Source organism: Symphalangus syndactylus, chromosome 23 (assembly GCF_028878055.3).
Source record: "Symphalangus syndactylus isolate Jambi chromosome 23, NHGRI_mSymSyn1-v2.1_pri, whole genome shotgun sequence".
Taxonomy (NCBI): Eukaryota; Metazoa; Chordata; class Mammalia; order Primates; family Hylobatidae; genus Symphalangus; species Symphalangus syndactylus.
In genome coordinates, this window is record NC_072445.2 from 38,430,719 (window position 1) to 38,458,717 (window position 27,999).

Sequence of the window (27,999 nt, forward strand, 5' to 3'; positions counted from 1 at the left end):
TTCCTGCCCCGCCCCCTGTCGAGGGGGCGGGAACCGAGGGCCCTTCGGAAAACCCGGCCGGGATTTCGGTCAGCTACATTCGTGGGTTGTGGTGGGGAGCGTAATCCCATGGGGATGGAGTGACCGGCTCTCTCTCCGCCTGAAACCCTTCCCACGGGAGTTTTAGCCGTGTTATTTTGGGGAAGGGAATGTCAAATTCTGCTACTGCCTTCCCCTAGGGGCTGGAGACCGGAATCTTTATTCCAGTTCAGTGCGGGGCGACGTGGTCTCCAGAATCCCGGAGTGTAGAGGCGGAGGACCGTGGAGCTGGGGACTCGGGCGCCTGGTCCTGGTCCTTGAGCGTCCAGCGCTCCCCTAGTCCGCGGCCCTGGCTCCTGTCCTCACTTCCTTCCCCTTTTGGCTCCTGCTCTCGGAGCGGGCGGACGCGGGGGGGAGCGGAAAGGGCGGGGGGGGTTCAAGGGGGTACGGAAAAGCCAGGGAGGGGACTCGGTCCGGGGCCGGAGACCGACGGCAACAGCGGCTCAGGACCCACGCTGCCCCCACCCCTCCCGAGCAGGTCAGAGCCTGAGCACCCTGCGCGTCTCCGTACTCGTGACCCCCTCCTTCCCCAGCTGCACCAAGGGCCCCCCTATTCCACCCTTCTGTTGCCCCCCTCCCCCAACCTTCCTGCAGAACTCCCTTCCGGTCTTCTTGACACCCACCTACGTCCCTTCCCTGCCCGGTTCCCCCGCGCCCGCCTGACTCTCCACCCCCACCCCACCCCGTCTCTCCCCAGGCGCCCCCATGGCCCGACCCCGCTGATTCCTTCACTCGGCCATGCTCCCGCGGCCCCTGCGGCTGCTTTTGGACACGAGCCCCCCCGGGGGAGTCGTACTGAGCAGCTTCCGAAGCCGGGACCCCGAAGAGGGTGGGGGCCCAGGTGGCCTGGTCGTGGGCGGGGGGCAGGAGGAAGAGGAGGAGGAAGAAGAAGAGGTGAGACGCGGGTGGTGGGAGGTAGGGGGCGTATGTATTTCTGAAGTCTCCACTTTTCTCTTGTCTCTGGGTCCCTACATCTCCTCCTCCTTGCCTCAGTTATTCTCGCGCCTCCCTGGGTGTCGGCCCGTTTCTCTGCTGCGGGGAGTCCTGGCGTCTCTGTGGTTCTCTGTCAGTGTGACTCAGGACCTGCCCGCAGGAACCTGCCCTGTTCCTGCCTGGAACTTCTGGCTGGCTGTCCCTGCGGGTCTCTGGCCCTCGGCCTCTGCCTGTCTGAGTGTGCCTACCTCTTTGAGCAGTCGTGTCTTGGTCCCTGTCTCCCTCCTTGTTTTTGTTTGGCGGGGAGGGGTTTGTTTCCACAGTAACCAGCTCCTCTGACTCTGGGATTGGGGAGGGAACCCTCAGATTTCGTGACCCCTCCTTCCCTCTCTCCCCCTTCCCCCCGCCCCCCCGCCCCGCCCCGGTCCTGGGTAGAGGCCGGGAAGCCACGGTTCTGGGACCTGGAGGAACCATCCTAGGGTGGGTAGAGAGTGGTCACCTGTTTTCAGTAAGGATTAATGGTAGTGGCCAGGAGCAGGATTTCGGGCCTCAGGAGGGGCCAGAATTTGGATTTGGGGCCCCGAGGCCCTAAACTCCTAGGTCCAGATGCTAGGTGAGGGCAGGTTAACTGGCAGGGCTGGTTTTTCGGGATCGGTCGAGGGGAGGGGCTGGGGCCACGTGACTCTCTGAGTCTACCGCCCCCCACCCCCCATCATCCCACTTCCCCTTTTCCTTCCTGTACTGGGATTGGAGCTGCTACCTTCGGGGGTCCCTTAGGGCTGAGATAGTGGAGGCGCTACCCGAAGGACCAGGGTGAAAGGGGGCCTGAGAAGGACTAATTCTCTGGGCTGGTCTAGTCCTTGGCCGGGAGGGGCGGGGCATGCGGCAGTGCCTGGACTGAAGTTTCAGCTACTCCTAGTCGCTGCCTCTGGCTTGCTGCCTCTCGCTTCCCTCTCCTGCCCTTTGTACCCTGCTCCTCTGTCGTGTGTGGGTTCAGCTCTGGGGAGAAGGGGCTTTGGGGGTCTCCAGGATCAGAATTCCTGTACTCCATCCACGCCTCCACTGCAGCCCCTTCGACTCCACCGGGGCCCTGAGGCGGCTGGGGTGGGGCTGTTTGGGCCCCAGTGGGGGAGACCTGGGGTCACCAGCTCCCCTAACCCTTCCTCGCACTCGCTGGTACTATGCCCTGCCACCACAGGTGAGGGGTACAGAGGGAGGAGCAGGGCCTGGGGTGAAGGCTGAGGGCAATGGGGAATGGTGTGGAACTGTCTGACTTCCCCTTCCTTGCTCCTCCAGGCCCCTGTGTCTGTCTGGGATGAGGAGGAGGATGGTGCCGTGTTTACTGTCACAAGCCGCCAATATCGACCTCTTGATCCCTTGGTGAGATTATGACTTTAGCTTCTCACCTCTGACTCTTCATTCCCAGTTTTCCTTCCTCTGGCTGACTTTCTGGCCAGAGTGCTAGGTTGGAGTTCTGGAGTCCTGGACTCTGCTGTGTCTCTGGACTCTGGACTCTGCTTAGGCCAAGACTTTTGCCCTCTCTGAATATCAGAAAAATGAATCTGGAACATCTCCTGGGTCTGGGATTGTCCTCAGAAATCTAGGGGCAGAGTGGGAGAAAGGGTTGGTGATCATCTCTCTGTGTTCTCCAGGTCCCTATGCCTCCCCCACGTTCCTCCCGACGGCTCCGAGCTGGCACTCTGGAGGCCCTGGTCAGACACCTACTGGATACCCGGACATCAGGGACTGATGTGACCTTCATGTCAGCCTTCCTGGCCACCCACAGGGCCTTCACCTCCACGCCTGCCTTGCTAGGGCTTATGGCTGACAGGTCAGAGTCATAAGGGACCCAGGGTCGTGGAGTGTCTGCCTGGATTTCCTAAAGCTGCAACATCCCGCCAAAATAGTCAAAGCCACTGAGGGTTTGGGAAAAATGGACAGATAGATCCTCTTCTTCCCCTCAGGCTGGAAGCCCTTGAATCTCATCCTCGCGATGAACTAGAGAGGACAACAGAGTGAGTGACCCCTGGTTCTTAATCTCACAGTCCCCTCTGCCCAGGCTGCAGCTTTACCTCTCACCCTTGGCTGATTCCCTTCTCCCAGGGTAGCCATCTCTGTACTGTCAACCTGGCTGGCCTCTCATCCTGAGGATTTTGGCTCTGAGGCCAAGGGTCAGCTTGACCGGCTTGAGAGCTTCTTACTTCAGACAGGGTATGCAGCAGGGAAGGGTGTTGGGGGGGGCAGCGCTGACCTCATCCGCAACCTCCGGTCTCGGGTGGACCCCCAGGCCCCCGACCTTCCTAAGCCCCTGGCCCTCCCCGGCGATCCCCCTGCTGACCCCACGGATGTCCTGGTGTTCCTCGCTGACCACTTGGCCGAACAGCTGACCCTGCTAGATGCGGTGAGACCCTGACCTCTGGCCCCTATGCCCCCTGACCCCTTACTAACCTCTCCTTGACTCCAGATCCTTTCCTTGCTTCCACCCCTTCCTGATCCAGCTCCTAGCCTCCTCCACCTACCATTTTGATTTTCCCCTTTTCCCTTTGGTCATTACCCTTCAAACCCTGTGCCCCTCTGGTTCCTTGGCCACCTGCGATCCTCAGATCCCTGATATTGGAAGGCTGACCTCACTTGACTATGCACTTTAATCTCTGACCTCTACCCTGCAGGAGCTGTTTCTCAATTTGATCCCCTCTCAGTGCCTGGGAGGCCTGTGGGGTCACAGAGACCGGCCAGGACATTCTCACCTCTGCCCATCTGTCCGAGCTACTGTCACACAGTTCAACAAGGTGGCAGGGGCAGTGGTTAGTTCTGTCCTGGGGGCTACTTCCACTGGAGAGGGACCTGGGGAGGTGACCATACGGCCACTCCGTCCCCCCCAGAGGGCCCGGCTCCTGGAGAAGTGGATCCGCGTGGCAGAGGTGAGAGACTAGATTGCCCTACGGTTGGCGGCTATGGAATGGAGAGGCCTCCCATAGCCTTAGCTCTCCTCTTTGACCCCCACAGGAGTGCCGGCTGCTCCGAAACTTCTCTTCGGTTTATGCCGTGGTGTCAGCCCTGCAGTCCAGCCCCATCCACAGGCTTCGGGCAGCCTGGGGGGAAGCAACCAGGTGGAGAGGCTGAGGCATTGGACTGGGGTCGAGTTCCTCAGAAGGCGGGGAAGAGTGGGTGACAGAGCCAGGCCTGTCCTCAGGGCCACTTTTCTCCCTTCCCCAGGGACAGCCTCAGAGTCTTTTCCAGCCTCTGCCAGATTTTCTCTGAGGAGGATAATTATTCCCAGAGTCGGGAGCTGCTCGTGCAGGTGAGAGCCTGGTTTGTGGCATTCCCACCTCTCCCTGCTCCCTACTGCTCCCCCATGTCTCTTTATTTTGCCACCACCAGGAGGTGAAGCTGCAGTCTCCTCTGGAGCCACACTCCAAGAAGGCCCCGAGGTCTGGCTCCCGGGGTGGGGTGAGTGACTAGCGGGGTGGTGGGCTTGGAGGTGGTGATTATGAAGGGGTGAGGAGTATGTTTTGGGGGAGCAGCCTGAAGGATGGGTAAGGGAGGCACAGAGGGGTGAGGAGAATGAAATCTGTTCTCTGAGGCAATGGGGAGGATAAGTGCTGAGGGATGGCGGGCCCTCACGTCAATGGCAGGCACTTCTGACCCTGACCCCTGACCTCAGGGTGTGGTCCCATACCTTGGCACCTTCCTGAAGGACCTTGTGATGCTGGATGCAGCCTCCAAGGATGAGTTGGAGGTCAGTGGTGTGTGTGTGTGTCATTGTGATGATGTAACAAGTGGGCTGCAGGGTCGGACAGACCCCCTTCGCCCCTTGCAAGGGGCTGTAAGGCACAAATAGCTGAGTGTGGGACAGAGCCAGATCTGTTTCTGTGCCAAGTCGCCTCAGTGATCTGTAAATGGGAAACTAGAAATAGCATCTACATTGATCTGTTATAAGGGTTAAATGAATTCGTATTTGTCAAGTGCTTAGAACGTGCCTGAAGCGTAAGCGCATCTAGGTTTTGTGATGGGCTCTTGCTCTATCGCTAGAGTTTGTTAAATAAACAAATACTGAAACCTTGGGGAAGTTCCTTATCCTCTCTGGATAAGGAATCCTGTCGAATTGGATACTATCCAGTCTTCTCATCTGCAAAGCAGACTCGTTGTCTACCTGAGATACTCAATTTTAAAGGGTCAAGTGGAGTGCTTAGGCCATGATAGATTGAGGAGTAAGGCAGGGAGGGATGGAAGAGTCAGAGAGGCTGGAGGGAAGTGGTTGTGAGTCGGATGTGGCTGTGTGTGTTTAAGAGAGGGGATATTCTCTCTCTGTGGCCTGGAAGGTAGGGTTGGAACTTTCACCCCATCCCCATTTTCCTCGCAGAATGGATATATCAATTTTGACAAGCGGAGGAAGGTGAGCGGAGTGCCTGGGCTGGATGCTGGACTTTCCTATCCATGTTCCAGGAAGGGGAGGGGGGAAAGTCAGGGGTCTCTGAGTTTTGGCTCCTGCAGTTTGAGGGCTCCTTCCCAGGAGTTTGCAGTCCTTTCTGAGTTGCGACGGCTCCAGAATGAATGTCGTGGCTATAACCTCCAACCTGACCATGATATCCAGAGGTGGCTACAGGGGCTCCGGCCACTGACAGAGGCTCAGAGGTGACTGGCGGGTGAGGTTGGGACTCCAGGGTTCTGGCCAGGTGTGGGGGATTGGTGTCATGTCCTGAGCTCTGCCTATTGCCCCCCTAATCCAGCCATCGTGTATCCTGTGAGGTGGAGCCACCTGGTTCCAGTGACCCTCCTGCCCCACGGGTGCTTCGGCCAACATTGGTCATCTCGCAGTGGACAGAGTGAGAGATTCACTGGCTGGGGGGTGGTTTCCTGGGACTTCCACTTTTCTTCTGATCCTTCCAATCTCCTGCCACTGCAGGGTTCTGGGCTCTGTTGGGGTCCCTACCCCGCTTGTGTCCTGTGACCGGCCCAGTATAGGGGGAGATGAGGCGCCTACAACTCCTGCCCCTCTGCTGACTCGGCTGGCCCAGGTGAGCTCTGCTCCTGACTCTGACCTTGACGCTGACCCTCACTCTGTAAATGTTTCTTCCTTAACCTCCCTGCCTTCATGCCAGTCCCATGTTGTTTGTTCCTAGCACATGAAGTGGCCATCTGTCTCGTCACTAGACTCTGCCCTGGAAAGCAGTCCATCCCTGCACAGTCCAGCTGACCCCAGCCACCTCTCCCCACCAGCCTCCTCCCCTAGGCCTTCTCGGGGTCACCGCCGCTCAGCCTCCTGTGGCTCCCCGCTGAATGGGGGTGCAGAAGAGGCCTCCGGGGGAACTGGATATGGGGGAGGGGGATCTGGGCCAGGGGCCTCTGATTGCCGAATCATCCGAGTCCAGATGGAGCTGGGGGAAGATGGCAGTGTGTATAAGAGTATTTTGGTGAGGGAGCCTTGGGATGGAGTTGGGGTGAAGGATGGTGTCTTGTTGGACTATAAATGTTGTCTGAGGTTTGGGCAGCCAAATGGAATTGAATGTAGTTTTAATTTTGACCTTTGGTTTTGGCAGTTATGTTTTATTTATCTTCTAAACTCTAGTCTTCAATAGAAGCTGAAATTTGTTTTGATGGCTATTTTGCATTAGTTGCTACACCTTAAACTTTTGGTGGCCATATTAAAATTTCAGAATCAACAGCAGTTTCCCCACAGGGAAGCAGCTCTGTTTCACTGGGCACCATGTGGGCTGGCTTATGGGGTATAGGAAGCCACCGTATTGGGTTTCCCTGTTCATTTTAAAGCCTTGGACACAAGTAACCTTTTGTCGTTGGGTTCAGTGGCTGAGGGTAGAAGGATGGGAAATCATGGCTGATTGATTGCTCTTTTGGTCTCCTGTCCTGCCAGGTGACAAGCCAGGACAAGGCTCCAAGTGTCATCAGTCGTGTCCTTAAGAAAAACAATCGTGACTCTGCAGTGGCTTCAGAGTATGAGCTGGTACAGCTGCTACCAGGGGAGCGAGGTCAGAGGCCGTGAGGGAAAGGCAGACTCGGGAGGAGAGTGGAGTGCTTCCACATCTGGGCGGCTGTGGGGGGAACAACTGTGTTTGTGCTTGACATCCATCCCCTGAACCTTCAGACCTGACTATCCCAGCTTCGGCTAACGTATTCTACGCCATGCGTGGAGCTTCACACGATTTCCTCCTGCGGCAGCGGCGAAGGTCCTCTACTGCTACACCTGGCGTCACCAGTGGCCCGTCTGCCTCAGGAACTCTTCCGAGTGAGGGAGGAGGGGGCTCCTTTCCCAGGATCAAGGCCACAGGGAGGAAGATTGCACGGGCACTGTTCTGAGGAGGAAGCCCCGTTGGCTTACAGAAGTCATGGTGTTCATACCAGATGTGGATAGCCATCCTGAATGGTGGCAGTTATATCACATTAAGACAGAAATTCAGAAAGGTAGCCAGCCACCCTGGGGCAGTGAAGTGCCACTGGTTTACCAGACAGCTGAGAAATCCAGCCCTGTGGGAACTGGTGTCTTGTAACCAAGTTGGATACCTGTGTGTAGCTTCCCACCTTCCATGAGTGCAGCACACAGGTAGTGCTGGCAAAACGCATCAGTTTCTGATTCTTGGCCATATCCTAACATGCAGGGGCCAAGCAAAGGCCTCAAGGTTCTGAGCCCCAGGGCAGAGGAGAATGGCAAAAAGTAGGTCCTCGCAGCTCTTCTTCCCACTCTGGGGGTTTCTATCACTGTGACAACACTAAGATAATAAACCAAAACACTATCTGAATTCTACTCCCCTGTCCTTGCAGTACATATGAACTGGCTGCTATGAGTGGGGGTGGGGAATTGGCTGAAGGTAGATGCCATGGAACAGGAAGGGGCACAATGTTTTCTGTCCCCATGAACAGAGCAAAAAGTGAGGTATTGGTGAAAAAAGCTTCCTCAGAACAATTTCTCTCCAGTAACCTCTCTACCACTGGTCCCTTGCTGCAAATGTGTATAAAACAATTTTAGGACAAGGAAATGGCAGAACAACTTTATGGACAACATACAAACTTGGGAGGACTGATACCATAAAGCATTACGTGCTGGGATTTTAAGTCAGTTTAAGCTACATTCAAGCAAATTCTAGGAAGACAGAAGCTGAAAAGTATTAAACTTGGGAGGACTTATACCATAAAGCATTACGTGCTGGGATTTTAAGTCAGTTTAAGCTACATTCAAGCAAATTCTAGGAAGACAGAAGCTGAAAAGTACTAACAGAGGTGCCACGGCTGCTGGCAAGGAAGGTAACCACATTTCATCCTGGGGCCTCAGGTTAGAGAACTGTGTATTCTTTTTCAATTAAACTGACATTCCCAGCAATATGCTATGTTGCAAATGCTCTTCCAAAAGAATCATGCCAACCAAGATGAGGGAGAATTAAGGGTTGTATATACAGGCAAGAAGTAGGTTTGAAGACATTTAGGATTTCACTTTCTTTTTTTTTTTTTTTTTTTTTTTTTTTTGAGACGGAGTCTTGCTGTGTCACCCAGGCTGGAGTGCAGTGGCGCGATCTCGGCTCACTGCAAGCTCCGCCTCCCGGGTTCAGGCCATTCTCCTGCCTCAGCCTCCCGAGGAGCTGGGACTACAGGCGCCCGCCAACACGCCCGGCTAATTTTTTGTATTTTTAGTAGAGACAGGGTTTCACCGTGTTAGCCAGGATGGTCTCGATCTCCTGACCTCGTGATCCGCCCGCCTCGGCCTCCCAAAGTGCTGGGATTACAGGCTTGAGCCACCGCGCCCGGCATGGATTTCACTTTCAAGAAAGAACACTGTGCCACAAAGAGATTCCAAGCGCAAGAGTTTGAGCCTGAGGGGGTAATACAGGTGGTGTGTGTTAAAGTGGAAGGGGCTGTGGGGATATGACAGAGTGCCTGGTCAGGAAACAGAGCCAGGTGTTTTTACATTTTATTAGCTACAGTATAGATCCTAGAGCTGCCTCATTCCCTCCCCTCCCCTCCCCTCCCCCCACCATGGGGTCAGGCCTTGCCAGGAGCCCCTGTCTTTGCTGCCTGGGCCCGCTGGAACTCCTGCTGCAGCTGAGCAAGGGTCTCCCTCTGTTGCTCTGACTGCCGCTCCAGGTCCCGGAGCTGGGATTCGTATCGCTTACTAAGGAGAGGCAAGGGAGACAAGCAGAAACGGAGAAATTAGTAGGACTTACTATGGAGAGTGCTAAACGCAAGAAAGAGATAGGTGGAAAACTTGAGATCTAGGGGAGGGAGAAGAAGGGGGGTTAAAAGGGAAGGAAAGGGTTGGAGGAACTGGAGGACTAGGGGCCACTATGGATAGCTGTTCTGCAATGGTTCAACACCTCTACTCCAATGGTTTACTTGCATCACAGGGTGCAGCACACGGTGGTGGAATAAAAACTCACATTTCAGCTGTGATATAGTCCAGCCTCTTCCCTACTGTGGCCCGAGCCTCCCCCAGGTCCTGTTTGACTAGCACCGGACCCAGAAGTTTAAAGACCACGTTGGACCCATCCAGCAGGGCCAGTTCCTGATGGAGGGATGGGACATATGTGATCAGAACCACGGCTAGTACAGGTCCCTCCTTGCCCCAAAAATCCCAGTTCCTCACCTCTTTCACGATATTATTTTCTGTTAGTTGTGCTTCAAGTTTCTGCCTTCCCGACATGGATTTACTCAAGTCTGGGGATAAGAGGAAAGGCAAGATTAGAAACATCAAATGTGCCACCTATCCCCACAATCCTAGTCAGGTGGATATGGATCTGAGGAAGCAGAAAAGGATGGGGGCAGCGGGTGAGTGAATAGGGAAGAGCACTGAGGCGGGAAAGTCTCTGCACGCGAGGGCCCAGATGGGGCAACAAACCTTATCTCGGTAATGGCTTTGGGTTGTGAGTGCACTGGGCGAGGCCATACTGACCCTGTTCCCTTACCCTTCTGTAGCTGTTGATATTTCTCCACTTCTCCCTGCAGCTTCTTCTGGATCAGCTCCGCCATGGCGGGGATGAAAGAGTACGGGGAGCGAGACGAGGGCGCTGGGTCTCACTTTCTGGAAGGTACCTGAGCTCCCTTTTTTGATCTGGCCTGCGGAAATGATAGCACTCTTGAGAGGTAGCCCTGAGGGGCACCGCAACCTCCCCCCCGTCCCGGATATCGACTCCACCCTGTCCCCAGGAGATGGTGGGCGAAACGCAAGACCCCAAGCCTCTCAACCGAAATCCTAACCTACTCACGTTCTTCCTTCAGTAGTAATAAACCCGGAAGTAAACAAGGAATGCTGGGAAAAGACTGTGCCGGAAGTTTCTTTCTGACCCTTGATGGGAAGTGTAGTTCTGACATGTTTAGCGAGTGGAGTTCTGCTAAAAAGACTAGACTCGGACATTTTTAGGCAAGATGGGGAAACTAATCCGGAAAAAGAAACTGCACTGCTACTCAGCCCCTGGCCCCGGACCTGCCTTTCTTTTTTAAGTCACTCTTGCTTAAGCTGCCGCTCGCGATAACGTGCCAAAAACTGTTCCGCCCCTCTAAGGAGAGCGTGCCCTCACTGAAGATGGCGCCTAGAGAGCTTCGGACATGGTACTCTGCTGATTGGATGAAGGACAGAGGGCTTCCGGGAGTTTTCAAGCCGACTGTGTGGCAGCTGAGAGGGGTTTTGCACGTGGATCGCCGTTCGGGTGGGCGAGATGGAGACAGCCCCCAAGCCGGGCAAGGATGTCCCGTCCAAGAAAGACAAACTTCAGACCAAGAGAAAGGTAGCGGCCTCCCTGGGTGGGAAAGGAAGTTTTTAGCTGTGGGGTCGGGGGGCGGGGCGTGAGTGCGGAGTATCAGAGTTCCTGATGTGCCTGTAGAAACCGCGGCGATACTGGGAGGAAGAGACCGTTCCGACCACAGCCGGAGCCTCTCCAGGGCCTCCTCGTAACAAAAAGAATCGGGAGCTTCATCTTCAGAGACCAAAAAATGCTCACATCTTAAAGAAGTCTCGGATCTCTAAGAAGCCTCAGGTCCCGAAGAAACCCCGAGAATGGAAGAACCCGGAGTCCCAGCGGAGCTTGTCCGGGGTGAGCGTGGGACCTGATGGGTGGCGAGGCAGGCCGCCTCGTGCCTTGAGAGTGAGAGGGTTGGGGTCAATTCAAGGCTGTCTGCTAATTGCGTCCTTTTCCCTAGGCCCAAGATCCATTCCCAGGCCCCGCCCCCGTCCCTGTGGAGGTGGTCCAGAAGTTCTGTCGCATTGACAAATCCCGAAAGGTGAGGTCCAGCCGGAGAGTTGGGAAGTGTTGGAGGCAGGGAGTGTCTGGGTGAGTTGGATGGAGGCTGGGACAGGTAGCTCTCCTGTGACCCCACTTATCCTGTGGTTCTTCTGCCACTCCTCCTCACCAACAATGTTATAGCTACCACATTCTAAAGCCAAAACTCGAAGCCGACTTGAGGTGGCTGAAGCTGAGGAAGAGGAAACAAGTATCAAAGCTGCTCGTTCTGAGCTGCTGCTTGCTGAAGAACCTGGGTGAGTAGGCCCTAATCTGGACCCCCATTCCCTGCTTTATAGGACTGTCTTTTCTCGTTTTTATGTTGGTATACTTGCTTCATATTGGGAAGCTTTACTGCCGTCCTAACCCTTGCTTTCAGGTTTCTGGAAGGGGAGGATGGGGAAGACACAGCAAAGATATGCCAGGTTGACATTGTGGAGGCTGTGGACATTGCAAGTGCAGCCAAGGTGAGCCTGAGGAGGTAAAGGAGCCAAGGGATTGATTGGTGGTGCAGGACAGTAGAGGAGTGAGGGCTAGAAGAAGGCGTTACTGCAGGGCACTCATTTTTTTTTTTTTTTTCACTCTTCTCTTTCCCAGCACTTTGACTTGAATCTGCGGCAGTTTGGACCCTACAGACTAAACTACTCTCGAACTGGAAGGTAAGGTTGAATTCTAGTGACTCTTGAACTAAGATGTGTTTCCTTAACCACTTCAGCCATTCCCAGTGTGTGTTTGGGTTGCTGATGAGGGGAGGGTCCGTCAATTTGCTTGGGTGTGAGGGTGAGCACCTACAGCAACATGTGTCTGCCCACCTGGAGAGATGGGGCTGGCATGGGGCAGACCTCAAGTTGTCTGAGTCAGTGGTCCCCTGCCTTAACACCCTGCCTGCCCCTCACCTCCAACAGACACCTGGCTTTTGGAGGGCGCCGAGGTCATGTGGCTGCCCTTGATTGGGTAACAAAGAAGCTTATGTGCGAGATCAACGTCATGGAGGCGGTGCGGGACATCCGGTCAGTGGCCTCACTGTCAGCGGTCAGTTGGGGTGAGATAGTCCATTCCTGATTGAATGATAGCCTGTGACCTCATTTCCCAATTGAACCACTCTTCCTCTCCCCCAGGTTTCTCCATTCTGAGGCACTGCTTGCTGTTGCTCAGAACCGCTGGCTCCACATCTATGACAATCAGGGCATTGAGCTCCACTGTGTCCGCCGCTGTGACCGAGTAACACGGCTTGAGTTCCTGCCCTTCCACTTCCTCCTGGCTACAGCTGTGAGTGGTCGTGGAGCTCAGGAACTGAGGGGAAGCCCTTGGGATGACCACCTTTCCTTTAGGACCCCAGCAGAGGGCAATCAGGACTGGGTCATTCTCTCTTTCTCTCTCAGTCAGAAACAGGATTTCTAACCTACCTGGATGTGTCAGTGGGGAAGATTGTGGCAGCTCTGAATGCTCGAGCTGGGCGGCTCGATGTTATGAGTCAGAACCCTTACAATGCCGTCATCCATCTCGGACACAGCAATGGTCAGTACCTGGCTTAGTTTTGACTCTCTGACCATCCTGACTTGCTTTTCTTCTATATTTGTACTTCATGGGTCCCTTAAAGTTACCCTTTTATTTCCCTTTTTTGTTATCTCTTGGTCTTGAGTTCCCATCTTTCCCATGTTTAGTAACCTCAGGCTTAAGTGTGTATTAGCAACTTTGGTTCTTCTTCTCTTCCAGGTACTGTGTCTTTATGGAGTCCAGCTATGAAGGAGCCACTGGCAAAGATTCTCTGTCATCGTGGTGGGGTCCGGGCTGTGGCAGTAGATTCTACAGGCATGTAAGTCACTGGTGGGATGAGGTGTTAGGAGTCATAGGTGGGCAGAAAGGTGTGCAAGGCAGTGTGCTTTAGGAGCACAGAGTCTAAAGCCAGGATGCCCAGGTTTAAATCGCAGTGTTACCACTGATGTGCCTTACAAGTATGGGCATATTTCATAACCTCTGTGTGCCACAATTTCCTCACCCCGAAAATGGAAATATGAGTGTCCATTTCAAGGGTCCACAAACTTTTTCTGTAAAGAGTCAGATAGTAAATATGATATGATTTGCTGATAAGAGGTAAAATCAAAGGGTATCGTGTAGGTATTTAAATACCAAGAGAAAACAAATTATTACAACTTTTTTTTCTGAGACGGAGTCTCGCTCTGACGCCCAGGCTGGAGTGCAATGGCGTGATCTCAGCTCACTGCAACCTCCACCTCTCAGGTTCAAGTGATTCTCCTGCCTTGGCCTCCCGAGTTATCTGGGACTACAGGCACCTACTACGGGCGTCTACTACAATGCCTGGCTAATTTTTGTATTTTTAGTAGAGACAGGGTTTCACCAGGTTGGTCAGGCTGGTCTCGAACTCCTGACCTCAAGTGATCCACCCGCCTCAGCCTCCCAAAGTGCTGGGATTATAGGCGTGAGCCACTGCGCCTGACCTTTTTGTTTTTTTTTAAATCTTTCGAGAGAGACATAGTCTTGCTCTGTCTCCCAGGCTGGAGTGCAGTGGCATGATCTCGGCTCACTGCAACCTCCGCCTCCCGGATTCAAGCGATTCTCCTGCCTTAGTCTCCCAAGTAGCTGGGATTACAGGCACTTGCCATCATGCCCAGCTAATTTTGTATTTTTTTGTAGAGACGGGGTTTTACTATGTTGGCCAGGCTGGTCTTGAACTCCTGACCTAAGGTGATCTGCCTGCCTCGGCCTCCCAAAGTGTTGGGATTACAGGCATGAGCCACTGCGCCTGGCCCATACATTTTTAAGTTATAAAATTAAACATAATATGGCCAGGTGCGGTGGCTCACGCTTGTAATCCCAGCACTTTGGAGGCCAAGGCGGGTGGATCACCTGAGGTCAGGAGTTCGAGACCAGCCTGGCCAACATGGCGAAACCCTGTCTCTACTAAAAATCCACAAAATCAGCCGGATGTTGTGGCGGGGGCCTGTAATCCCGGCAACTTGGGAGGCTGAGGCAGGAGAATTGCTTGAACCCGGGAGGCAGAGGTTGCAGTGAGCCGAGATTGCGCCATTGCACTCCAACCTGGGCAACAAGAGCAAAACTCCGTCTCAAAAAAAAAAAATAATAATAATATGAGGCTGGACACAGTGGCTCATGCCTGTAATCTTAACACTTTGTTAGGCTGAGGTAGGCAGATCACTTGAGCCCAGAAGTTCGAAACAAGCCTGGGTGACATGGCAAAACTCTGCCTCTACAAAAGATAGAAAAATTAGCCGGGTGTGGTGGTGCATGCCTGTAGTCCCAGCTACTCAGGAGGCTGAGGTGGGAGGATCACCTCAGCCCAGGAGGTTAAGACTGCAGTGAGCTGTGATCATGCCACTGCACTCTAGCATGGGCAACAGAGTGAGACCCTGTCTCAGAAAAAAAAAAAAATAATAATCAAATATGATATTTGTGTAATACAGATCTACTAATGGGAAGAACTGAATTTCTCTTTTTGAGGTTAACATTTTGCCTAACTGATGTACAAAGTTAGTGTTCCAAATGGTCAAATTTGACTGTAGATATTCATGTTCATGCTGATCTGTAGAGATTGCATGTATTTCATCTTTGAAAACATCTTTTCACACAGTTAGGTAATGATAGGTGATATGTGAGGTGCTTGAAATGCTGTGAAGCACTTACGACTGTGTCACTGTGACTTGTGGTGTACAAAGCAACAGTGCAAATCAGGATGCTGTAGTCTCTGTAATGACCACTCGGCTGTGTGCTGTAGAGCAAAAGCAGCCACAGTGTAAGTAAATAGTGAGTGTGGCCACGCTCCAATACAACTTTATTTGTGGATATTGGAACTTGAATTTCATAGTTTTCACAGTCTCAAAATATTCTTTTGATTTTTCTTCAACCACTTAAAAATGTAAAAACCATTCTTGGCTTGTGGGCTATACAGAACTAGATGATGGGCCAGGTTTGGCTCATGGGCAGTAGTTTACCAAGCCCTGGTTTAAAGCCCTTACAAAAGCTGTTGTAGACATTAAGATTAGTTAAGGCATATACTTTAGTACAGCACTTAGCAAAATAGGGAGCGCTGTGTTCATCATTGTCATTCAAGATGATCGTTCTCTCCAGGTCTGGCTGATGTGAGGGGTGGAGGTGGTGTCTGCTTTGGATTTCTGCTGTTCTTGAGGGAGTATCTGCATTTTCCACAGCTTTTCTGTCTGATTTGTATTTTCCTCTGATTCCTTTCGTCATCAGGTATTCACTGGGCACCTGCTGTGGGCGGGGATCTGTGCTGAGGTTCTGGAGATAAAAGGATGAATCGTTGAGCCTGCCCTGGTGTGGTGCTCCAGTTATCCTTTAGGTATAAAAACTTGTGGGCCGGGCGTGGTGGCTCACGCTTGTAATCCCAGCACTTTGGGAGGCCGAGGCGGGCGGATCACGAGGTCAGGAGATCGAGACCACGGTGAAACCCCGTCTCTACTAAAAATACAAAAAAACTAGCCGGGCGTGGTGGCGGGCGCCTGTAGTCCCAGCTACTCGGAGAGGCTGAGGCAGGAGAATGGCGTGAACCCGGGAGGCGGAGCTTGCCGTGAGCCGAGATTGCGCCACTGTACTCCAGCCTGGGTGACAGAGCGAGACTCCGTCTCCAAAAAAAAAAAAAAAAAAAAAAAACAAAAAACTTGTGGCTATGGTTTTTTTTTTTTTTTTTCTTTGAGATGGACTCTCACTCTGTCACCCAGGCTGGAGTGCAGTGGTGCAATCTCGGCTCACCGCAACCTCTGTCCTCCGGGGTTCAAGCGATTCTCCTGCCTCAGCCTCATGAGTAGCTGGGACTACAGGTGCCCGCAAACCACACCTGGTTAATTTTTTAATGTTTAGTAGAGACGGGGTTTCACCATCTTGGCCAGGCTGGTCTTGAACTCCTGACATCGTGATCCACCTGCTTCGGCCTCCCAAAGTGCAAGTGCTGGGATTACAGGCGTGAGCCACTGCACCCAGCCATGGCTATGGTTTTTGAGAATGACTGGCCAGGTGATGCATTTATTTATTTTATTACTATTTTTCGAGACGGAGTCTTGATCTGTCCCCCAGGCTGGAGTGCAGTGGCGCGATCTCGGTTCACTTACAACCTCCGCCTCCTAGGCTCAAGTGATTCTTCTGCCTCAGCCTCAGAGTAGCTGGGACTACAGGTGCGTGCCACTGCACGCAGCTGATTTTTGTATTTTTAGTAGAGATGGGGTTTTGCCATGTTGGCTTGGCTGGTCTCAAACTCCTGACCTCAGGTGATCCGCCCACCTCGGCCTCCCAAAGTGCTGGGATTACAGGCATGAGTCACCACGCCTGGCCCAGGCGATGCCATTAGTTTCTACACAGTTGTCTTCTGTCATCCCAGACTCAATGTGTCCATCACTGGATAGGTCACTGCCTCCTAAAGTTTCTCTTGACCTGCTCTCATCTCCCAGAATTTTCCTGTCACCCAGAATTTGACTCAGGCACACAATACCACACCTGGATAATTTTTCTATTTTTTGTAGAGATGGGGTTTCACCATGTAGCCCAGGCTGGTCTCTGTCTTGAACTCCTGGACTCAAGCGGTCCTCCCACCTCAACCTCCCAAAGTACTGGGATTACGGGTGTGAGCCACCACACCCAGCTTGGCCACCAGCTTATTCAAAGTCTCCAGGATGCTGGGACCACCCCCCCACCACCCACTCCTTGCTTTTCCATAATTGTATCTTTCTTTTTTTTTTTTTTTTTGAGACGGAGTCTCACTCTGCCACCCAGGCTGAAGTGCAATGGTGTAGTCTCGGCTCACTGCAACCTCCGCCTCCTGGGTTCAAGCGATTCTCCTGCTTCAGCCTCCTGAGAAGCTGGGACTACAGGTGTGTGTCACCACACCTGGCTAACTTTTGTATTTTTAGTAGAGATGGAATTTCACCATGTTGGCCAGGCTGGTCTCGAACTCCTGACCTTGTGATCCGCCCGCCTGTCCTCCCAAAGTGCTGGGATTATAGGCGTGAGCCACCATGTCCGGCCTTTGTAATTGTATCTTTGTGAACAAGTGATTTGGTTCTGCCCTTTTTACTGCATATCTATACCAGCCTGGCTCTAGGAGAGTCAGAAGGCCTGCCCAAGGGTTTCTGCCCTCTCTGGGCCACTGGGCCAAAGCTGTAGCTTGCCCTCCGTGGGCTACCTGGGTCAGCCACTCCTGTGCTTAGGGCTTAGTCACTAGTTCTCTGAGGCCTGAAGTTTAATGAACACCTTGATGCTGAACAGCTCTGGTCCTTGTGATCTTCAGCCCATCCCTGCTTTTCTCTGGTCCTCCTCAGGAGCTTGTCAGGCCACGGGGGCTCCAGTGATGAAGCTGACCATCTTTCTTAAGAGGTGTTCTGGTAGCTTGTATTATGATTGGATTGGGTTGACTTCTCAAAGCCGAACTGATGCTTGCAAGTTTAGTAGTACAGTAGACTCCCATCTGGCACTGGGCTGGTCTTTACCCAGGAGTCCCATAGATGGGTGTGTAGAGGGGAGAAGAGCCAGCATGCATCCTTGAGTTGTTAGTTCACCAAAGGATGTGACCCTGTGTTCCAGGAGTGCTCGGTAATTCCTGGTTTGCACTGACGGCCTTTCTCTTTGGTAAAGTTAGGGCGCTGATTATCTTGTCAGAAGTATCCAGCTGGGCCTCTCTTGGGCTCCATCACTGTGCAAATCTCTGCTCATAAGAACTCTTTAGTTCCCCTCTCCTGGGTTCACAGCCAAGGCAAAAAAGAGAGTCCTTGGCCTCTTGGCAAACATACACCCCCTACCTGGCTGGTCCCCCTTCAGCTTCCCTCTCTAAGGAACAACTTGAACATAGAAACTCCAACCTTACCTGTAATCCCAGTGCTCTGGGAGGCCAAGGTGGGCAGGTCATTTGAGGCCAGGAGTTCAAGACGAGTGTGGTCAACATGGCGAAACCCCGGCTCTACTAAAAATTAGCGGTGGTGGCGCATGCCTGTAATCCCAGCTACTTGGGAGGCTGAGGCACGAGAATCACTTGAACCAGAGAGGCAGAGGCTGTAGTGAGCCAGGGTCATGCCACTGCACTCCAGCTTGGGCAACAGAGTGAGACCCTGTCTCAAAAAAAGAAAAGAAACTCCAACTTCTGAAAGTAAACAACTTATGCAGTACATGATTCCTGGAGAGGATTTGGTCACCAACCTTCCCTCCTTCCTTCTAGGGAACGCACACAGAGGGGCAGGGCAAGGGCCTCCAGTGCGTTACTTCACCACTTCCTGAGTAGGTCTTCTCAAGTTCTTGGAGCCTTCACTTTGTGATTTGTCACTGCCAGAGAGCAATGTTGGGATCGTGAGCTGTGTGTCCTCAGTCTGACTTTAAAGAAACCCCACAAATTGTCCGCTCCTGATTTTCCTGACCATGTTTCCCACCAATCCTGCTAACAAACCTCTGCTTCCTTCTCAGTCTCCACACTCTGGTGTTAATGCATTTGAACCTGCTGTGTATCTGCTTCCGGTACTTTTTTGAGAATTATCTAGAATGGCCCAAATCCCACCTTTCCCATGAAGCCTTTCTGACCACTGCAGATGCTCCTTCCCCTTGCTGGGCTGTGTGCTGCATGTGTGTACAGGGGGACATCACATTTAGGCGCAGCCTATCGTGTGGACGTTCCTTTTGACGCTTGTGTCTTGAGAGGGCTGTGTGGTGTTAGCAGGTTAGAGGCAGATGCTAAAGAGACAGGCCTGACCACTCACTGACCTAGCTTTCCTTTCCCTGAGCTTCAGTTTCCTCACCTCTTAAAGGGAAATAAAAATAGTAAGAGTTGTATGCAGCTTAACTGGGGTGAGGATGCCTGCGGAGTGTTCAGGGTGATGGCAGTGGTTATTACTATTAATCTTTTTCTCCCCAGCCAGACTTGATGCCTGGACTTGGCCACAGCTTGCTTGGTAAACCCATTTGCTGACATATTAATTGATCCCTCTTCTCTCACCAGGTACATGGCCACCTCTGGCCTAGACCACCAGCTGAAGATCTTTGACTTGCGAGGGACATACCAGCCTCTGAGCACTCGGACCCTGCCCCATGGAGCAGGGCACCTGGCCTTCTCCCAGAGGGGACTGCTGGTGGCAGGAATGGGTGACGTTGTCAACATCTGGGCAGGGCAGGGCAAGGCCAGCCCACCCTCCCTTGAACAGCCCTACCTCACCCACCGGCTCTCAGGCCCTGTGCATGGCCTTCAGTTCTGCCCCTTTGAAGATGTGCTGGGGGTGGGGCACACTGGGGGCATCACCAGCATGCTGGTCCCTGGTGAGTGGGCCAGGGGATGGAGGGGGCTGGGGCTTGAAGTGAATGAACTCTGGGCTTAGCTGGGCTGGAGCTGTTGGACTGAGGTTCTTATGGCTCCATGCTTCTCCCTCCCTCCCTTCAGGGGCCGGTGAGCCCAACTTTGATGGCCTGGAGAGTAATCCATACAGAAGCCGGAAGCAGCGCCAGGAGTGGGAGGTGAAGGCCCTGCTAGAGAAGGTGAGGCTCCCCTCTGCTGGAGAGGGTGAGATTCCCCCCACTGCTAGAGAGGGTCAGGTTCCCCTCTCCTGGAGAGGGTGAGGTTCCCCCTTCCTGGAGAGGGTGAGATTCCCCTCTCCTGGATAGGGTCAGGTTTCCCCTCTGCTGGAGAGGGTGAGATTCCCCCTGCTGGAGAGGGTCAGGTTCCCCCCTGCTGAAGAGGGTGAGATTGCCCCTGTTGGAGGTGAGGTTCCCCTGCTGGAGAGAGTGAGGCCCCTGCTGCTGGGGAAGGTGTGCATGTGGTTTGGGGTTGGAGGTAGAGAAAGCTCTCCTGAGGTCTCATGCTGGGGGGGCTTGGGTAGAGGGGTTCAGCAGCCTCCCTGGCTTCTCTTTTTGGTGCTACTCTCCTGTGGTTCCTTGCTGAGTCCTGTCCCTCTGTGACACTCCCAGGTACCTGCAGAGCTTATTTGTCTGGACCCACGAGCCCTGGCCGAGGTGGATGTCATCTCCCTGGAGCAGGGAAAGAAGGAGCAGATAGAGAGGCTGGTATGGAACAGGCCCCTGAATGCCCAGGCCCATCTTCTCCCCCCCATCCTCTCCCCACCATGGCTCGTCCCCAGAAGTGCGGCCAGCAGGTGGGTGCTGCCAGTTCCCTGACTCCGAGGCTGTAACAGATTTCACTCCTGTCCCCTCCCTCAGGGCTACGACCCGCAGGCTAAGGCTCCCTTCCAGCCAAAGCCAAAGCAAAAGGGCCGCAGCTCTACGGCAAGCCTGGTGAAGAGGAAGAGGAAGGTCATGGATGAGGAACACAGGGTAAATGAGCATTGGGATGGGCTGGGCCTTCCACAGGCTGCACCCTCCTGCTTGTGCCTCTGCCCTTGTCAGCCTGCCACTTCTCACTCTGTGCCTGTGTCCTCCCCCTCTCTGGTCCCCAGGACAAGGTCCGGCAGAGCCTTCAGCAGCAGCATCATAAGGAAGCGAAGGCCAAGCCCACAGGGGCCCGGCCATCTGCCCTGGACAGATTTGTGCGCTGAGCCAGACTCCAGAGTTGCCTGGGAACAGTCTCTCCCCAAGATCACCTGTAGGGAAATGAGTGTTCCCTGGAACAAGGAGGTGGGGGCAGTGTGGCCCCTTCTCCAACTGGGGGTGGACAGCTGTCTCCTGGGGTGGGTTGGTATTAAAGAGGAAAGCAACTTTTTGGATAATGTGTCTGGATCATCTTGTGGACCTGTTCTCCTCCCCGCTGCCAAGCAGGAGGCCATTCTAGGATCGGAGGGGTCAGTGTCCTGCCTCTACCCCCACCCCCATACCTTGTGGCTGCTGTGGCCTTAGCTTTGCCTTTTAGGGGCCTTCCTCCTCAGAGAGGCTGTCCTCTCTCCCATGTCCCTGGAGATGTCCTTCCCATGCAGCAGGGTCTGGCAGCCTCTGGGCTCTCCAGGTTTGTGGTATTCTGGGGGTCCTGGTGAAGACCACACTGCACTCGAAGAAGTGAAGACAAGTTTATTGAGGAGCTTGACACCCCTCTTCTGCCCTAGCTTGAGAGAACAACTGCAGCATTTTTTGCTTTTTCTCTTCCTGATGACCATCTTCGGGCTGGCGGGCCAGGCCCCTCGGTGTCTCCCACATCCCTGTCTTTAGTGAAACTGAGGATCTGGTATAAGGAAACAGATCAGCTGCAGCCAGTGAGGGCCCCTGCGTTGGGCCTGGGAGAGAGAAGGTCCTGTTCCTGCCTTTCCTGTGGCCCCAGGTACTCTCAGCTCTGAAGCCAGGCTATTGCTCGACACCGCAGGATGCCCAGGACTCCCTGGAACCAGGAGCAAAAGGGCGCAGTCCTTTCCCCGTCAGAGCCACCCACCAGCTTCCAGGCTTCCTGCATCTTCCAGGGGTCCAGCCTGTGGGACGTCAGCAGGAATTTTCCATAGCAGCACCGGTCTAGCGGGTAGTGGGTGGCACCAGCCAGCTTGACACACTGTGTTGGGGCGAGGCCTCCTCGTCGGGCACTTACCCCTACAAAGACATCCTCTAATGGGAGAGGGGGTGCCCGGCTGGCCACCTTGAGAATGAGCTGCACAGCAGACGCTGACAGCACATACCCCGTGCCTGAGGCATAGGGTGGAAAGGGGCCCCAGGTGTGAGGCCACTGCTCCTCTGATACGCGGTGCCTGCCCCCTGGTGTCCGAGAGGGGTTCACGCGCCAGTGCACCCGGCCCAGGTACAGAAGAGGCACTTCCTCGCTGTGCAAAACCTGGCCTCCTTCCTGCTCAGCTTCTCTCTGGGGTTCCGTGCTTCTCTCCCATTGCTCCCAACGGCCCCCTCGCAAGACCAGCTCTGATACCAGTTCGGGGACGTTGACATACACATCATCGTCCGTCTTGAGGACGTATCGGGCCATAGGGCAGTGTTTCTCAGCCCAGTTCAGCCCGCTGAGGGTCTTTAGGGTGAGGTTGCGGTAGGAGTCCTGGAAGGCGGCCTGCAAGATATCCCCCTGGGCTGCTGACTCCGAGGCCAGGTCATTGCCCTGGGAGCCCCACACGGGGTGCTGTGTGTTTGGCTCTCCCAGCAGGAATAGCGTCTGCACCCTGAGCCCCCGGGCCTCGCGCAGCCCGCCCCACGAGGCCCGAATGGCGTTTCTCTGGTTCAGGTTCTCCGGAGCCGTGCACACCAGGATGAGCAGGAAGGGAGGGGCCCCGGGACCACTGCAAGCTTCCTGGTTGGGGATCAAGAGGCGGGGCAGGGCCAGGGGCGGCCCCGGTGAGGCGGGGGCTGGGAGCAGGGAGGCTAGTGAGAGGCTCAGCAGCTCCTCCCCCAACCCCGAAGGCCCGAAGAGGGTCCAGAGGATAACCAGCAGCAGAGCGGCGAGAAGCAGGCGCCGGAAGAGCCTGAGCTGCATGGTGCGGCGTACTCCGAGGGGATCCGTAAGAGCGAAGGGCGGAGACTAGCTCCCCGGGCGTGGGTCACGGCCAGGGACTTAATGGACCACGCCTGGGATGCGGAGGACGGAGCGCGCGACCGGGACCAGCGCACCTTGGGGGTTGGGGAGAGGCGGTGCAGCTGCGGACCGCGGTCGAGGCATGCTGCGGGGGTGGCTACCTTGTCGCCGCGGCCTCGCCGCCAGCAAGCTTGGCTCCATGGCTGCCCGACTGCGGCACTCACGGCCCCTCCCCCGCCTCGCCCCGGCGGCCGGTCTGCCGCCCGCTTCCGCGTTGCGCGCTCCCATCCCCGCCGGAAGCGGCGTCGGAGCAGCGCGGCAGGGCGCGGAAACCCGGGCGGCTGGAGTGGCACCAAATGGAGTGAGACCGGTCTGTCCAGCCACTCCCCATCCCAACGCACCCACGTACTCCACCAGGGAGACCACACCCTTCATAACCAACGTCGGTGTTTTTGCCTTTGTTGCTTCGGTCACAGCCCGAAGGATTTTCTCTTATGACTAGATGACCCCTTTAAAAAAAAAAAAAAACCCAGAGTGACCATGACCTGCATACTCACCTGAACTGCAACTGGCTAGGCTCAGCTACCCACTCCACAATCATGCTGCACACCAACCCCAGGGGGTTGGTCCCCTCAAGGCTGGGAACTGTTTTCCCCTCACATTTCTCTTTACAGAGAGGAACATCACTAGCTACATATAGGAAGACTGGGTGGTCTGCAGCATCACCACTGCTAAAACTAATAGCACTGTGTGGGCAACTGAGTAGGGCAGCTCTAAATGGAAAAAGGACCCAGCACTTTAACATTCCTATTAGAATGGACAGAAAGGACAGGAAGCCATAGGTATATAAACTATTTATTAACAGACAAGGCCTACAGACTTATTTCTTCTTGGACACACCCACAGTGCGGCCACGGCGGCCAGTAGTCTTGGTGTGCTGGCCTCGGACACGAAGGCTGCAGGTAAAAAGAGAAGGGTCATAGGTCACACAAAGCCCAAACAAAAGGTTGCGGAAAAGGAAGAGCAAGTAGGAGGAATGCTGAGTCGAGGTAGGCAGGGAGATGAGACCCCCCCACTCACCCCCAGAAGTGACGCAGCCCTCTATGGGCCCGAATCTTCTTCAGTCGCTCCAGGTCTTCACGGAGCTTGTTGTCCAGACCATTGGCTAGGACCTGGATTCAGAGGAGGGGGCAAGGGATGTTTTATCCCCTGACCTCCTATACCCAATTCTGTCAGGACCCTCCACCCTTCCTCTAATCCTGCCCTCATTTCAGTACACACCTGGCTATATTTTCCATCCTTTACATCCTTCTGTCTGTTCAAGAACCAGTCTGGGATCTTGTACTGGCGTGGATTCTGCATAATGGTGATTACACGTTCCACCTAGCAGGCAGGATGAGGTCAGATCTAGATGGCCCCCTTTCTGAGGCTGACCCCAGCCCCAGCCCCCTTCCTTGTCCTCACCTCATCCTCAGTGAGTTCTCCCGCCCTCTTGGTGAGGTCAATGTCTGCTTTCCTCAAGACCACATGAGCATATCTTCGGCCCACACCCTGAATGAAGTGAGGGGTTTCGGAATTAGGGTTGAATCTGATTTTTAAATTCCTTTATAGCCTCATTATTCAAAAAGCTCACAAAGGTAGGATCTGCAATAATCTATTTTGCAATTCCCTAGGTCACCTTTTCCTCACCCACCTTTCCAGATATAAACCATTCGATAGAAGGTTAACTTTGGGCCGGGTGCAGTGGCTCATGCCTGTAATCCCAGCACTTTGGGAGGCCCAGGTGGGCGGATGACATTGAGGGCAGGAGTTCGAAACCAGCCTGGCCAACATGGTGAAACCCCGTCTCTACTAGAAATACAAAAGAAGTAGCTGAGCGTGGTGGCAGGCTCATGCCTGTAATCCCAGCTGCTTGGGAGGCTGCAGCAGAATAGCTTGAACCTGGGAGGCGGAGGTTGCATCAAGCCGAGATCACGCGACCACACTCTAACCTGGGCGACAGTGAGACCCCGTCTCGAAAAAAGAAAAAAGTAACTTTGTTCAGGAGCACGACTGAATCATGAACACAGAATTTAGTATTATAGACAACCCTTTGAAAGCAGGCAGTATCTTTTTTTCCCTCATTGCTCAGCATATGTAGTTGTCACTAAGTGCCTTCTGATTCTTGCATTTAGGAGAACAAGGGGCCTGCCTCTGCAAGCTGATGCAGTAAACCAGGGTCTTAGGAGTTACAGGCTTTGATTAAGGTACTGGGCTGTCAGTTCCTCGGAATCTCTAAGGGTCACAATTATTTAGGCAAATCACTGTATCCCTATAATCAAAGTATTCCAAGATCACAAACTCAATTTTGTCAGTGCCCAGAACTGACCGCCCAAGTGATTATAAAAAGAAACTAATGCTTACATTGGTAGCATCACATCAACACCAGCACTAGCACCTATGCCATCTAAACTCATGAACCAAAGTGATTTGGAGAGTGAAGGATGAACTGAATAGCAAGCCCTGCCCCTCATTTTGTCCAACTAGAAACTCAGAATGTGGCCTATTTGGAAATAAGGTCTTTACGGAAATAGGTAAAATGACATATTTGATTAGGGTGGGCTCTAGATCCAATGACAAATCATCTTATGAGAGAGACACGAAAAGGACCATGAGATGACAGCAACAGATTGGAGTAATGCAGCTACAAGCCAAGGAACACTAAGGATTACTGACAACCACCAGAAGACAGGAAGAGGCAAGGGAGAATTCTTAAGTGCCTCCAGCAGAGTAATTTTCTGCTTAGTTTATATGAACTTGTTACAGTAGGCTCCAGGAAACTAAAACAAATGGCAGTTCCTATCTGCAAGAAAGAGATCAAGGGTTGGCTTCACCGTGGCTCATGCCTGTAATTCCAGCACTTTAGGAGGCTGAGGCTGGAGGATCACTGAGCCCACGAGTTCAAGACCAGCCTGGACAACACAGCAAGATCCAGATTAGCCAGACGTGGTGGTGCACACCTGTAGCCCCAACTACTTGGAAAGTTGAGGCAGGAAGATTGACTTGAGCCCTGGTTGTCAAGGCTGCAGTGAACAGTGATTCCGCCACTCCAGCCTGGGCGACAGTCTCAAAAAATAAATGTGGCTGGGCGCAGTGGCTCATGCCTGTAATCCCAGCACTTTGGGAGGCTGAGGTGGATCACCTGAGGTCAGAAGTTTAAGACCAGTCTGACCAACATGGTGAAACCCCATCTCTTCTAAAAATACAAAAATTAGCTGGGCGTGTGCCTATAATCTCAACTACTTGGGAGGCTGAAGTTGCAGTGAGATGAGATTGCGCCACTGCACTCCGGTCTGGGTGATGGGGCGAGACTCTGTCTCAGAATAAATAAATAAACACGACCAAGGTCAAATTATTAGGTTGATTCAGAAGATAGCAGGGTCTTTCAAATTTATTTATTAATTAAACGACGAGGCTTCACCATGTTGGCCAGGCTGGTCTCGAACTCCTGACCTCAGGGGATCCGCCCACTTCAGCTTCCGAAAGTGAGCCACTGCACTAAGCCTCAAATTAAATTATATGTTTACAAATGAAAAGATTTACTTCAAAATGGGTGTGGGAAGAGATACAGATGAAATAAGATTTCTAATTTTTAGTTAGAGACACCCATGAAGGTTATTCTCTATTACACTTCTGAATGCTGCGCCTCTACTTAAGCCTCACAGCCAGTCTCTGAAATAAGTACCGTATTTCACACTGCCTTATTAGTTTCACAGAGCACCCAACAGAAGGAATTTCCCTCTACAAATTCCTCAAACAAGCCAACAGTATCCCTACTACTATCCATTCCCTAACGTCGCCTAAGTACCTACCATACAACAAAAGCCAAGAAGACAGGCCTAGCCCGGCACCCATGGACACATACTGGTAGGCTATTTCCATAACTAACTACATATTCCAACTTAAGGGAAAAAAAGAACGTTATGTATCTAGAAAGCCGGAGTTCATTAGGTTTGTGGAGAGAAATACTCAAGTGAAATAATATTCTTGCATTCATTGATTCGATTCTTAAAAGCCAAAGAGAGATAGATGTACTCCTTCACACTTTGACAGGAAAGGAGTGTCAATTATGGCATCTCAGTAAATATTCCGCTCAGACTTCTTCCCCCCTCCATCCACAGGCTTCTTCACACTTTTTATCTGTTGGCATTTCTACTTATCCCTCAAGATGCCCAATAATCCTCCAATTCTCAGGGAATATAAATTTCGCAGGAAGGGTTGCTGTTATGATGGTGGGGTGGGTAAAGAAACCGAATCTAGAAGGAATCTCACAAGCTCATGGTTCAGTTAAATCTTAGCGAATTCGGGTGAGCAACCACACCTTCTCCTCACCTCCCCGGGTGAAATGTTTTGGCTTGACCTTAAACCACTCTCTTGGCTTTAATCAGTTATTTTCTGTGGTAAATGCTAAAGGGGTTAGTCTCTCCCTAAACCACTTTCTTTTCTTAATCCAGCAGTCAAGGTGATCTGGACGAGACTCAAGTCTCCCCAACCTTGCTTCATTTTTGCTTATGTCTTCACAACCCAATTCTCATTTACATTCCCTATTCCTTACCCTACTTCACTTACCTTAATGGCAGTGATGGCAAAGGCTATTTTCCGCCGCCCATCGATGTTGGTGTTGAGTACTCGCAAAATATGCTGGAACTTTTCAGGGATCACTAGAGACTAGTTGAAAAAGTACGGGGGAAGAAATCAGACACAGTAAACTATCAAACAGTAAGGCTGATAAGGCAAACGAACTTCATACAGAAAGGTTAAGCCTGTCACAAGTGGCAAGACACCCGCCCCCCACCCCTTAGGTTTTCACACCACAGAGCAAACTCCTCAGTCCTGCAGAGTAGGCACATGAAACGTTCAAGCTTGAGAAAATGCAACCTCTGGAGAGAGGAAGCAGGTCTCCTGCCCATTCCCAAAAGTGCGTGGCGGAAGCCAGAGTTCCCCATATACGCCCAAGCCTTAGGCAGCTTCCGTGCGCCCGAGCAGTGACCCTTCCTCGGGCCCACTCTCCGGAATTGGAAATCTTTGGTGTCCCTTTCCAGGGACGCGATCCAAGGCTCCATACAGAAAGTCGCAGACCCTCAGGACAGGACGTTTCCAGAACCCTGACAGCCGGCTTTCCTTGCCCAAGTTGCGATGTCGTTGGATCACGGCACGGATTCCAGGCTTACCATGGCGGCAGCACAAGCCGCGGCGTGTAGGCCTCCTGTGGAAGAGAGAAAGCGGAAGTGACGCGATATCATTATATAGCTTCCAGGAGGAAGAGGCGGTGCGATCTAGGAGAAGTGCTTCCGGAAACTGTTTCAGCGCGACCTGGCTGGA

At 53.1% G+C, this 27,999-nt stretch overlaps 5 protein-coding genes across 15 annotated transcripts; 2 read left to right on the forward strand and 3 right to left on the reverse strand.

The window, feature by feature from the left end:
• Positions 1-46: 46 nt before the first annotated feature.
• Positions 47-7,771, forward strand: RGL2 (ral guanine nucleotide dissociation stimulator like 2). Of its 7 annotated transcripts, XM_055264554.2 has the most exons (18): positions 47-556; positions 776-972; positions 2,308-2,391; positions 2,664-2,842; positions 2,976-3,026; positions 3,115-3,412; positions 3,681-3,932; positions 4,018-4,121; positions 4,228-4,312; positions 4,393-4,461; positions 4,676-4,750; positions 5,375-5,407; positions 5,525-5,646; positions 5,742-5,837; positions 5,918-6,029; positions 6,135-6,425; positions 6,884-6,998; positions 7,115-7,771. In XM_055264554.2, the coding sequence occupies exons 2-18, from the start codon at positions 817-819 to the stop codon at positions 7,324-7,326; spliced, it is 2,334 nt and encodes a 777-aa protein (XP_055120529.1). In that variant the 5' UTR covers positions 47-556; positions 776-816; the 3' UTR covers positions 7,327-7,771. The 7 variants fall into 7 exon arrangements, with proteins under 7 accessions (XP_055120529.1, XP_055120527.1, XP_055120534.1 ...); XM_055264552.2 differs by having other exon boundaries at positions 363-556; positions 5,375-5,646; XM_055264559.2 differs by lacking the exon at positions 776-972 and having other exon boundaries at positions 363-556.
• Positions 7,772-8,912: 1,141 nt separating this feature from the next.
• On the reverse strand, positions 8,913-10,579 carry PFDN6 (prefoldin subunit 6). 4 transcript variants are annotated; one of them, XM_055264574.2, is made up of 5 exons: positions 10,561-10,579; positions 9,921-10,071; positions 9,602-9,672; positions 9,396-9,520; positions 8,913-9,130 (listed from the first exon to the last, which is right to left on the reverse strand). In XM_055264574.2, exons 2-5 carry the CDS (start codon positions 9,982-9,984, stop codon positions 9,001-9,003), a joined length of 390 nt encoding a protein of 129 aa, XP_055120549.1. In that variant the 5' UTR covers positions 9,985-10,071; positions 10,561-10,579; the 3' UTR covers positions 8,913-9,000. The 4 variants fall into 4 exon arrangements, with proteins under 4 accessions (XP_055120549.1, XP_055120548.1, XP_055120547.1 ...); XM_055264573.2 differs by lacking the exon at positions 10,561-10,579 and adding an exon at positions 10,221-10,363; XM_055264572.2 differs by lacking the exon at positions 10,561-10,579 and adding an exon at positions 10,213-10,294.
• Positions 10,571-20,911, forward strand: WDR46 (WD repeat domain 46). Of its 2 annotated transcripts, none has more exons than XM_055264564.2 (15): positions 10,571-10,739; positions 10,836-11,045; positions 11,152-11,232; positions 11,376-11,488; positions 11,611-11,698; positions 11,829-11,890; positions 12,137-12,241; positions 12,350-12,500; positions 12,614-12,749; positions 12,948-13,047; positions 19,201-19,514; positions 19,636-19,730; positions 20,160-20,255; positions 20,409-20,522; positions 20,645-20,911. In XM_055264564.2, exons 1-15 carry the CDS (start codon positions 10,671-10,673, stop codon positions 20,741-20,743), a joined length of 1,833 nt encoding a protein of 610 aa, XP_055120539.2. In that variant the 5' UTR covers positions 10,571-10,670; the 3' UTR covers positions 20,744-20,911. The 2 variants fall into 2 exon arrangements, with proteins under 2 accessions (XP_055120539.2, XP_055120540.2); XM_055264565.2 differs by having other exon boundaries at positions 10,574-10,739; positions 10,998-11,045.
• Positions 20,912-21,194: 283 nt separating this feature from the next.
• Positions 21,195-23,261, reverse strand: B3GALT4 (beta-1,3-galactosyltransferase 4). The gene has a single exon (XM_055264570.2). The coding sequence runs from the start codon at positions 22,597-22,599 to the stop codon at positions 21,463-21,465; it is 1,137 nt and encodes a 378-aa protein (XP_055120545.1). The 5' UTR covers positions 22,600-23,261; the 3' UTR covers positions 21,195-21,462.
• A 216-nt stretch (positions 23,262-23,477) lies between these two features.
• RPS18 (ribosomal protein S18) lies at positions 23,478-27,995 on the reverse strand. Its single transcript, XM_055264571.2, has 6 exons — positions 27,849-27,995; positions 27,247-27,345; positions 24,103-24,189; positions 23,920-24,021; positions 23,719-23,810; positions 23,478-23,594 (listed from the first exon to the last, which is right to left on the reverse strand). The coding sequence occupies exons 1-6, from the start codon at positions 27,918-27,920 to the stop codon at positions 23,519-23,521; spliced, it is 528 nt and encodes a 175-aa protein (XP_055120546.1). The 5' UTR covers positions 27,921-27,995; the 3' UTR covers positions 23,478-23,518.
• Between the last annotated feature and the right edge of the window lie 4 nt (positions 27,996-27,999).

What these genes read in the sequence shown, in the direction of transcription:
- RGL2 (XM_055264552.2), top strand. Translation starts at nt 817, where the DNA reads ATGCTCCCGCGGCCCCTGCGGCTGCTTTTGGACACGAGCCCCCCCGGG. An exon ending in GCCTGGGGGGAAGCAACCAG is followed by an intron (nt 4,122 to 4,227) that starts GTGGAGAGGCTG and finishes TCCCTTCCCCAG; the next exon opens with GGACAGCCTCAGAGTCTTTT. An exon ending in CCACTGACAGAGGCTCAGAG is followed by an intron (nt 5,647 to 5,741) that starts GTGACTGGCGGG and finishes CCCCTAATCCAG; the next exon opens with CCATCGTGTATCCTGTGAGG.
- PFDN6 (XM_055264574.2), bottom strand. Translation starts at nt 9,984, where the DNA reads ATGGCGGAGCTGATCCAGAAGAAGCTGCAGGGAGAAGTGGAGAAATAT. An exon ending in AAAATAATATCGTGAAAGAG is followed by an intron (nt 9,521 to 9,601) that starts GTGAGGAACTGG and finishes TCCCTCCATCAG; the next exon opens with GAACTGGCCCTGCTGGATGG. An exon ending in GACTATATCACAGCTGAAAT is followed by an intron (nt 9,131 to 9,395) that starts GTGAGTTTTTAT and finishes GCCTCTCCTTAG; the next exon opens with TAAGCGATACGAATCCCAGC.
- WDR46 (XM_055264564.2), top strand. Translation starts at nt 10,671, where the DNA reads ATGGAGACAGCCCCCAAGCCGGGCAAGGATGTCCCGTCCAAGAAAGAC. An exon ending in GAGGCGGTGCGGGACATCCG is followed by an intron (nt 12,242 to 12,349) that starts GTCAGTGGCCTC and finishes CCTCTCCCCCAG; the next exon opens with GTTTCTCCATTCTGAGGCAC. An exon ending in CACCAGCATGCTGGTCCCTG is followed by an intron (nt 19,515 to 19,635) that starts GTGAGTGGGCCA and finishes CCCTCCCTTCAG; the next exon opens with GGGCCGGTGAGCCCAACTTT.
- B3GALT4 (XM_055264570.2), bottom strand. Translation starts at nt 22,599, where the DNA reads ATGCAGCTCAGGCTCTTCCGGCGCCTGCTTCTCGCCGCTCTGCTGCTG.
- RPS18 (XM_055264571.2), bottom strand. Translation starts at nt 27,920, where the DNA reads ATGATATCGCGTCACTTCCGCTTTCTCTCTTCCACAGGAGGCCTACAC. An exon ending in GAGAACTCACTGAGGATGAG is followed by an intron (nt 24,022 to 24,102) that starts GTGAGGACAAGG and finishes CCTGCCTGCTAG; the next exon opens with GTGGAACGTGTAATCACCAT. An exon ending in AGGATGGAAAATATAGCCAG is followed by an intron (nt 23,811 to 23,919) that starts GTGTGTACTGAA and finishes CTCTGAATCCAG; the next exon opens with GTCCTAGCCAATGGTCTGGA.